This window comes from Euphorbia lathyris, chromosome 1, assembly GCF_963576675.1.
Source record: "Euphorbia lathyris chromosome 1, ddEupLath1.1, whole genome shotgun sequence".
NCBI lineage: Eukaryota > Viridiplantae > Streptophyta > Magnoliopsida > Malpighiales > Euphorbiaceae > Euphorbia > Euphorbia lathyris.
This window is the reverse complement of record NC_088910.1, coordinates 122667963-122679186: the sequence shown is the minus strand read 5'-3', so window position 1 is coordinate 122679186 and position 11224 is coordinate 122667963. Positions and strand designations below refer to the sequence as shown.

Genomic DNA, 11224 nt, shown 5'->3' with positions numbered 1-11224 from the left:
AGATCATTGCAATCAGTGCGTAAATGCGGGGATTATCTGCATTATCACCTGTAAAATACAAATTCAAACAACTCTACCCTGTGGCTGGATCATGGGGTAATATTTCGCTTCTGCAATTTTCACTTCTTTATTACATAAACTCAACAACTTTCTTTTTCTAACAATGATCTACTCTTTGATACAGGTAAACTATCCACTTCAACTCCGAAAAAACAGAACAACACTAATGATTCTACAGAGGCAGCTCAAATTTTGAACGAAAAGGCAGAACCGATCGTTGCTTTCAGCAGACCGCCACCACCTCCACCCGTTTTCGGACCTATAGTTGCTGTTTCGCTGTTGGAAATGTGGTTAAGCCGCGATAATGATGATGACTGAACGATGAGGCAAACCAATTCCTTTATCTCTTTGTTTGTGTTACCTACTGAAAGTATTTCTTTGAAATGTAGAGTAGCATGCTTAGGGCCAAACCGAAAATCCGAGCCATGAAATTCCAAATTCTGATGTAACTTGATATAAGTGGATCAACTATAGGTGCCAAAAGTCTGCTATAGATCTTCATTAAAAACTGTAGTATAGCATAAGGTCTCGTTAGGAACCCTGCAGACGATTAAGTGTGAAAAGCTTATGTTCATTATGCTTTTGTTGTATGTAATGGATTATGTTTGGCAAAAGTATTACTTACACTCTGCAAAATTGGGGAAATCGTCGAATATTGCCGTTACATTCTTTAACAGAATCTGAATTCCTCAATGCAAAGTAGTTAGAATCAGATTATGTTTTGTGAAGAAACCTAAGTAGTTAGAATCAGATAACGGTATAGAAATAATATTTAGTTGTATGTGGATTCTTACCAGAACTAAGCCTCCGGGTTTAATAGGTGACTCGATCACAACTCGAGCTTTCCTGCAACAAAGTATCAATTAGGAAGAAGATTTTTTTTTCCTTAATGTATTTTGCAGGTTCTTATATAGAAAAGGTGGTTACTTGATGATGAGTCTATTGCCATCGGTTGAGCATTCGTAAAAGCTGCATCCCCTGGTGAAAGGTATGTGTCTGTTTTTCCATTCTGTCAGAGAAGAAAGATTAGTTATGTCAACCAGTATTAAATGGGTCAATGTCAAGGTTGATCCTTAACGGGTCACCATAATAGGTCGACACGATACATTTACGACCTGCCAGCTATTTTATGACACCTCTAACTAAAACAAATACAAGATTATTGAATTAAAGTTCGAAGGGACAATTACAAGAGCCAAAAATGTCCTTTTGGCCTGAGTTGGGGTCATCTTACCCAAGTGCCAATCAACTCCTGTTGTAAATTCATCATCTTCACAGATATGTTCAATGCTGAACTTCACATTTTGGCCCATGCTTGTAGTTAGTTGTTGATAGAACTGCATAATCTCCTGGAGGAATTGAAATTTGTTTGTTAAGCTTTCATTTGGCATATAAGAAAATGCATATTCTACAATATGAAGGGGTGGCAATTTGCATAAGTGGGTGGTGTCCACGTTGTGTCAACTTTCGGGTCAGTATAAAATTAGTAAACCTAATCCAATCCAAAAAATTATGTGCCATAATCCTGTCAACTCTAGTGGGTTCAATAGTGTCGTGTTCGCGGTGGAACATGTAATTTTACTAGCTCAATAAATAGCAACATTTAAAAATATAGGACAATATAGTAATTTTTTAAATATAAATGTCATTTTTGCATTAACATGTACTCTAATCATTTGAAAATTTGACTCAAAATCTATTTAACAAATGCTTATATCATGTTGGGTTTGGGTTTGTGTAATGTGTTCATAGATAACATATAATAATTTTACTATCTCTATTAATGAAGACATGGCAGGTTCTAGTTGTGTTCATGGGTAACAAATATAATTTTGATTACTTTCTTCGTGTCATATCTTGAAACATGTACGAATATAATAGTAATAATTTTAGATACTCATGTCATTTTCGAATTAGCATAGCAACTCAAAAATTTATGTGCTAATGTCACTTTAATCCAAAAATTAAGCATTACCTGTTTAACAAAATACTAATCCATTTAATTCGTGTTGGTTTGTATGATGTTATTGGATCGTATACTCAATTACGACTTCTAACAATGTACATTACAAGGCAAACGTATGAAAGCAGAAGACCTGTAACGATATACATTAGAGAACAAATCTATGAAAGCAGAACAGCTAACCTTTTTCCCTTGCATTGGAGAAACAAAAGAGCATTCCTCGAAGCAGCAATCATCTGAAATATACCTTTCGATTTCCTTCAACTTTTTCTCATTGACGCATGTATATAACCTCTTGATCATGCTTGCAGCAGACAGCTGATTCACAGGAATATCATCGCTGTCTGCTGCCAAAGACTTGAGCAAGTTGAATCTCTGGTTCTTGAATTGTTTGTTCACAGAGATTCTTTGATGCTTCTTCTTAATATTCAGATTTTTCAGTGAAACCTTAGATGGATTTTCGGTGGGAACGGAGAGAGGTGCGTAGCAGATGGTCTGTTGTGGGAGCTGGCCTGGAAAATTCACAACAGAAGCCATCTCCTGGTCAGAATAATGAGGTAAATGACACTGTTTTTGCAGTGTTGTTGATTTAGGAAGGTTATAAGTTTATAGTCTATAGAATTGAGCCAAAACGTGACAGAACTTGGCTAAGAATAGTTTAAAGCTTGGCCTGAAATTAAAGAATCACTGCTCTGCGTACTTGATATTGGTAATCCCTGTCTGGATTAACAAGGTATAACTTAACTTGTTAATTTTGGAAGGAATCTATGCTCATCTCATATGAGAGTTTTGGTGGGGGTTTTTTTGTATTTTTCTTTTCTTCCTTTTTTTTCTTGGTTAAAAAAGAGTTGGTAACATGTTATTTGCTTGAATCTGATCAAAATAGGTGCCCTTTTATACACCAAAGGCTGACGCATGCGACAATTAATAATTTGATATTACATCGTATATTCTAGAGTCTATGAGTATATGGGTTAGCAGGGCCGGCCCTGGGTCTAGGCTAGGAGTGCCGTGGCCTAGGGCCTAAAGCTGTAAAGGGGCCCAAAAAAATTATTAGTCTGCGTTGTGTATATATTTGATAAAAAACAATTTATAACAATTTGCATAAGTGGCCTAGTGGTAAGACTTACAACCTCCATCCTAAAGCTTCTGTTCGAATCCCCACAAAAGCATTTTTTTAGGTATAAAGCTTGAAAACCAATTTTCTTTTCAAAAACCAAAATTATACCAATTCATTTTTAAAACCTCATTTAAACTCATTTACAATTATATCAAATAATACTTTAAGTTATGTTAAATATAATATTTTGAGTTATATTAAACAAATAAAATCATTATTTTTAATATATTTTTAAGATTAAGGTTTATAAATTAAGAGTTAATTGTGAAACATGCAATAATAAATTATTGACAAAATTTTTAACAAATAGGTTAGTTTTTTTTATATCCAAAATGAGTTAAATGTCCCCCTTGGAAATACTCCAAGGGGGCAAATGTTATCAAATAATACCTTATTAGCCAAACGATAAAATTTTAGATACTACATGGGTCAAATAGGAATTTAATCCATAATTTGAAGAAATTATAAATTTTTTTTTATTTTGGATAAACAATTGTATTTAGTGAACGTAATAAAACATATCGTCTAATTACTAATAAAATACTTTTCTATTTATCATGTATTGAAAGTGAACTCGTACAAGGCGATTTTTAGAAGATATATTTATTGATGACGATAGTAATAGTAGAATAGTGATTCGAATGGAAAAAAATTGTTATTTGAAAAACGATTTTTGAAAAATTTTGTTACGTAAATTTTTTTTTCATAGGGGCCGTTATTCCTTCATTTGCCTAGGGTTCATGAATTGTCAGGACCGGCCCTGTGGGTTAGGGTTCATTTTCTATGGTTTAGATTTAAGGGTAACTAATCATATTTATTGGGTTAGACACAGGGGCGGATGTAGGGGGTTAAAGGGGGCATTTGTCCCCCCATTTAAAAAGAAAAAAAAATTTAAAATCCAAAAACAAGGGTTAAAGTGCAAAAATACCCCTAATGTTTTGGGTCAGGAGCAATTTTATCCCTAACATCTAAAATGGTACAATTTTATCCCTAATGTTGGAAGCCAAAATTGATAAATTGGGTGAATTTAAGAAATAATTTATCAAACTGTCTTCTCGATCCTGAATAATAATGTCTGAAATTGATCCAATTTATTAACGTTAGAGGTAAAATTGGTGCAAAATTATAAAATTGATATGTAATTGGTGCAAAATAAAGAAAAAAATGACTGTATTTTATAATAGTGTCTGAAATTGATCCAATTTATCAACGTTAGGGATAAAATTGCTCTTGGCTACAAACATTAGGGGTAACATTGCACCATTTTAGATGTTAGGAGTAAAATTGCACCTGACCCAAAACGTTAGGGATATTTGATGCGTAACAACTTGAGAATCCCGGAAATGGATGATTACGAGTCGGAAACATTATAATTTACGTTTCTTATAAAAAAAATCATGAAAATAATGCATGAAAATTGAACGATTTTGCATTTTTCGTCACAAAAAATTGAACAATTTTGCATTTTTTGTCATAAAAAATTGAACAATTTTACATTTTTTGTTTAAAATTTTTTTACGTAGAATTTTGCCCCCGCTCCCTCAAATCCTGGATTCGGACAATGACTAAGTGAAAATTCATCCTCAACTCTATAAAGCTCAAATTTGGGCCTCAACTTGGCCTTGTTTTGGGTGAAAATAGTAAGGGCTTTTTATATAAATATCATAATTGACTACAAAATTACAACTAAATCATATTATCAAACTTAATTTTTAATATGTCATTTTTTCTATATATACCAAATAAAATATGTTTTTACACCTAATTTTTTTTTCACCATTTTCTATCTTATCATCCAATGGTGAAAAAAAACAAAGGAATGGTTACTTTGTCAAAAACAAAGTATATTTATTGGTTAGAATCGATTTGTTTGTAATTATTTATTTCTTTTCACCGAGCTAGTGTTGTAGCTCCTCGAGTTACTTTTATAGCTCGTCGAGTTGCTTGTTTTTGTCTTTTTTGCTTCGTTTAAGGCTCGATTGTACCTGAAACGACTCGAAACTTTTATCAGACCAATATAAGGCAGAAGATATTATATCAAAGTAAATGAGCGAGAAAAGCATATAAATAGGGCTGAACTAGACTCTAAGACTTTATATAATATGACAATAACAATGGAGTTCGATGAAAGTTATCCAAAAAAAAGTATTTGTTGGAGGATTTGGAAAGGAGATTCAATTTCAATATGGCATGATCTATGGTTAATAAATGAAGAAGATTGTTATATTACATCTGTTTGTACTAATGATGATGCAATGGTTTCTGATCTTTTCATACAAGGAACTTATATTTGGAACCAGAGTAGGTTGGTTGAATGATTCTCGCTTCGGGAAATCGACATTATTTCTAACATGGTCATGTTTGCGGCAGCTAGAGGTGATAAACTCATTTGACCTTTTTTCAGAGATGGTTTGTACCCATCTAAATCTTGTTATTGTTTGCTTAAAGATACACGTACGGGAAACTTGACTAGTGCAGACTGGAGTCGATTATGGAGCCTTCATATTTTGGGTAAATTATGTGCTAAACTATTGCCTCTTAGACCAAGACTGAAATAACGCCAAAGTTATTATTTCGAGTAATTGCTTATTATGCTCATCGGATATTGAATATGGTTGGCATTTATTCTCGGATTGTGATTATGCCAAGTCATGTTGGAAGTGGTTGGTGTGCAAGCTTCTAGACCCAAATGGGATTGGGTGGAGGAATAGCTTCTGGACCCGAATGGGATTGGGTGGAGGAGCAGGTCTGCTGTTATTTTGTGGAAAATATGGTAACAATATAACGCCAAGCTTTGGACAGGGAAGTTTCGATCTCCCATGGTTGTTGTTACAAGTGTAGGCCATTTTCTGCCAGAATGGAAAGAGGCATGGAAGGAGGGGGCTGGTCGAGTTCGGGAGGTTCTGTGTGAACTGGAACAGACGGCGGTCCATTGTCAGAAGCCAATTGCTGGTTATGTTAAGTGTAATGTTGATGCGGTCGTGTTTCATTCAAAGAATAGTTTCGTTGTGGAAGTAGTTTTTCAGGGTTATACCAGTCACTTTATTACGTATTGCAGCTCTTTTACTGTAGGTAGTATTCAAGTTTCGCTAGCTGAGGCGTGGCTATCTTTGATGTGATACTTTATGTAGTTTCGCTCCACTCTTAGAATGTTCAGCTCGAAACGGATTCTAAAGTGGTGGTGGATCGCATTTCAACAAAGATCCTTGATATTACTGAGTTCAACGTTGTTATAGAAGAAATTCGAGATTTGTGGCGAATCACTTCCAAATCATGTTCTAAATCTTGAATTTTCGATTCAAAAACTTACTAAAACTTTACTTATCCGCTCAGATTGTTCTGTGGTTTTTGTCCCTAAGATTAGCAAACAGTGTGGGCCATTAAATGACTTGTCATTCCCGTTCCAATGCTAATTTCTTTAATAATGTTGTTGCTCCTAGTTATTTAGATGATGCTCTTTGTATTGATAATGTTTCCATTTCTTAATAATAATTGTTAAAAAAAAAATCAGAAGACAAAAAATTAATCAATTAAAAATTGAAAATAGTGAAAGCTTTTTGGCTATGTGTAAAACAGGACTCACGCGGTGTGTGGAGACACTAACACGTCATGTGAGCAATTGAAGGAATGAGGAAATAATGGGAAAAAGGTTACATGATGTGTGACCTCTCCACATATGGTGTGAACGGGCACCAAAAGTTTCAATTCGAAGATTAATTCACACGGCGTCACCTATTCAACACGTTATGTGAGTTAAAACGATGGCAACCCCCAACCCAGTTCGAGACACATCCACACGTCGGGTCAGCTGCAACCTTCATCATGTGAAACCAACAAATCGCAGCCACACGACATGTCAGTTAGTCCACACGTCGTGTGACGTGATTTCAAGGCCAAGTTATGTCGCATGTCACAACCATGCCACCTTCTATTTACTTTTTTGCCTTTCTGTTATTATGTTTTGCCACTTGTCTTTATTTTCTACCTTCCCACGAACAATTTGTAAATCCCACTTTGCCTCTCTTATTAGAAGAGGTTGTTAGTACTAAGGGAGAGTATTGGGTCTTTTGCTACCTTGAGTGGTGAGGTACTTAAGCTAAACATTTTATAAGGATACGGTAATTTTATTCAATCAAACATACTTTCCTTCTGGAAGTAAAGTTTTCAACTTTATTGGAATTATTTCCTACTAGTTGAGAAAGAGATTAATTATTTGTTGGTTTGAGATCAAAATCATTATTATCGTTACCGATCCGTACCATCATGGAGATAGTATAACAAGTTTTGGAAATAGATGAGATGGGAATCTGAAAATGAGAATATTGTAGGGGTGTATAGCTTTGTAGCATAAGATGTGGGTTAGGAGACATGCCAACTAGTATATCATTTCATTAATTAAGCATATAACATATCATTTACTATTCTATAATTGTAATATCTACACATATAACGGCTGCACATGGTATATCAAAACCTGATACAGGATTTTTTTATTTTTTTTCCAAGATTCAAACAGCTAATGCACAGAAAGACAGCTTAAATCAAAACCATGGTGGTATATGCCAAATATTCTGCCCGAGGGACAACTTAATTCGATAAGTAGGAGCACTCTGTACTTGTTCAAATTATTGGATTTGTGGCGTAAATTTTGGAACTGTCTTTTTTTAATTTGTTTAAAATATCTTATTAATAGCGGTCTAAATTTATTTGAAAAAACAAGCGAGATTTGAAAAGGTTAAAATATATATTACTTTAAATATTATTAAAATAGATCGTGGTGACTACTTGAGGAAGTCAATATATCATTTTAATTTAGAAAATCAATTGTAAAGGGATTAGTGTACATTTCTAAAATTCAAGATGCAAAATAATCTAGACAAATACAAAATTTATGTGATATATTAATCCATTCAAGAAAGAACAAAATTGATAATCAAGAAGCTGAAATAGTGTGGATGATTATTTGAGGTATTGTATAATCATGTTATTTTAAACTATATTTATTTTATGTTAATCTTCAAATAAAATAAATAAATAAATATTAACCTTTTATCCATTTAATAGACTACTCTTTTTTTTTTTTTTAATCATTTAATAGACTACTCTAGGAGGGTGTTTGTTTCCCTTTTTCATCTCATCTTTAAGCTTAGTGTTGGTTAAAATACAAAATAAGTCATTGCTTTTGTTACAGTATGTTAATACTTTTAATTTGTTAATTAATTTTAAACATGTTCATATTAATCATTTTATATATTAACAATAATAATTAATTATAATTCTACCAAACACTAATAATCAAACAATAAATAATAAACAAAAACTGTCGAAACAAACGACCGTATTCATGCTCTATATATGAATTTAATCCTAAATATAATTCAAGATGAGGAGAACGACAATTTAACTCTAAATAATGTCTACATTGTAAACATGTTAACAAGGGTGTTTGTTTCAGTTTTTCGGAGCAACGTTTAGCATTTTACTCTAAACCACAGAAAATATAGTGTTTGACATCTGAGTTTCAAAAGCTTTCCATGAAAAGCTTTTTTTTTTTTTGAGTTTTTTTATTAATAATTGTTTGTAGTTTTTTTTGGTGAAACAGGAAGGCGCAAGGCTTAGATGTTTGTAGTTATTTGATATTGACAAAATTATCATTCTTATTTTCACAAAACATGTTTTTTAATATTATTTTTATCTTTATAATATCAATGTCAAAAGAATAAGATTTTGTTGTGTTCTATAAAATTTTGTTTTAATTAATTTATTTACTTAGATTATTTTTATTAATTTGTGTAATATATTTTTTACTTTATAATGTATTTACTGATTAATTTAAAATATACTCATATTAGACATTTTACATACTAACAGCAACAATTCAATATAATTTTACCAAACACTAATAATTAAACAGCTAATAACAAACAACTAAAAACAACAGTTTAGTTGATTGTTTTAAACCAAACAGACTCTAAAAAACCCCATAAATCACTTATATATTTAATTCCTCAACTCGTTATAACAGGCTAGCGAATTGTTTTAATCCGGCCTATTTAACTCATTTATCCTTAAATATATTTATAAATAAAAAAAGTATTTATGATATGATGAAATCTTAGAGTTAGTATTTTCATAATAATTTTAAGAAGAAATGCGAATTTAACATATTTAGAATGAATTTCTTCAAAAAAAAAAAACATATTTAGAATGAATTTGACAATTTTGGGATTGTAAATTGAGAATTTATTGGCAACCTTGACCTGTTATTCAGCACCAACTTGACAATAAAGAAGGCAGAAAACTCATTTGGACCCTAAACTATAGGCCAAAATCAATTAGTCTCCATTTTACATAAATAACCAATAAAGTCCAGTTTACTCCCACATGATGGTATCGTATAACCATATACAACAACAACAAAGCCTTAGTTCCGAAATAATTCGGGGTCGGCTAACATGAACCATCATATAAAACCGTGAAATCAAGTCGTGTCAGCGACACAAATTCGCTCCCTCCACTCCGTCCTATCTACTACCATATTTTCCTCAATTCCCAGTAAGCTCATATCACTCTCGATCACCCTCCTCCAAGTTTGCTTAGGTCTTCCCCTACCCCTCACCACTACATCCCTTTGCCACTCTTCGGTTCTCCTAACCGGCGCATCAAGCGCTCTATGTCTCACATGGTCAAACCACCTTAGTCGGTTTTCTCTCATTTTATTCTCAATAGATGTGACCCCTACTTTTGTCCTAATTATTTCATTACGCACCCGGTCCTTTCTCGTATGACCACACATCCATCTCAACATACGCATCTCCGCCACCGATATCTATAACCATATAACCCTAAACCCTATAACCATATAAAACAAAAAAAAAAAAAATCTACTTATTCAACATCCCGTGACCTCAGGTCACACGGCAACAACGTTTTACCGTTGCGCCAAGGCTCGCCCTCGCTCAGCGGGGACGCGTAATGCGACCGGGCCGCCCTTTTATTCAACATCCGGTGTGATCAATAAGATTGCAGTGTTCTGTTTATGGCTATAATTGTTCTAAAACCTTAAATCTTCAAAAAGCATCTTTTGTAGAGAACAAAACTGAATCTTTTTTAATATGGAAATCAAGAAAAGAACTGATCTTTAAGTATCAAGTTAAAGATCTGATCTTTACTGAAATATTGGAAAACTCATTTTTCCTAAACAAAATCAAATAATCATAATAGAAAAACTCTTTTATGAATTAGTGGATTTACCAGTAATTTTACTGATACCAAAAGTGAGTGAGAAAGAGATGTCATTAATTAACTGTTTCATCCAATCTGTTAGTTTGGGCTTGATTGGAGAGTTTTACAAAAGTTAGAGACTTCATTGTTGATTTGCCTAAAATAAGGGCCTAATTAATTTTGGTATTGAAGTTTAGGGTGTAAATTGATTTTGATCTTGTAGTTTAGGGTGTAAAATGTGCTTTATACCTATAAAATACACAACAATAATAGACTAGACCTATTGGCATCAAAGTGGCAATTTAAAGTAACCTTTATTTTCCAAATAAAACAAAAATGTTCACATCATGATGACCCTCTTATATCTATAGATACCTGTTGAATACGCACGTGTACATGGTCATACAGGCTGAATGTTCACATTATTATATAAAGTATGGATCAGTCAATCATTCACAAAATCGAATCATGACATGGATTGAAATTGTCTTAAAAAGAATCTTATTACCACCCAAACTAATTCGCTGTCATGCTCCCCCAACTCTTCACCTCTTTGTTCACACCACATTAATCACTATATAAACTAAACTAAGTACTATAACACAAAATAAATAAGGATTCAGAAGAACAAAAGTTGAACTCAGCATATATACCTTTTTTTTTCCTGGAATCATGAACAAGAACAAGGTGAGCGATGCTCGTGCTGCTGCATTTAGCAAAGGGTTAAGGAGCAGCAGGCCGCTTCCGAAGCGCGGGCAGATCAAGTCAAAGATAGCAGCTAATGCTTTTAATTCCATTTTTTCTGTTCTGTCAAGAGCTTCTTCAAATCATAGGAAAACATGTTATAGAGAGGGAAA

The 11224-nt window shown here is 33.2% G+C and overlaps 1 protein-coding gene across 1 annotated transcript; it reads right to left on the bottom strand.

The window, feature by feature from the left end:
* Positions 1 to 421: 421 nt before the first annotated feature.
* Positions 422 to 2560, bottom strand: LOC136219319 (uncharacterized). The gene is made up of 6 exons (XM_066006688.1): positions 2207 to 2560; positions 1295 to 1409; positions 988 to 1069; positions 855 to 906; positions 686 to 740; positions 422 to 600 (listed from the first exon to the last, which is right to left on the bottom strand). The coding sequence occupies exons 1-6, from the start codon at positions 2558 to 2560 to the stop codon at positions 422 to 424; spliced, it is 837 nt and encodes a 278-aa protein (XP_065862760.1).
* Positions 2561 to 11224: the final 8664 nt, after the last annotated feature.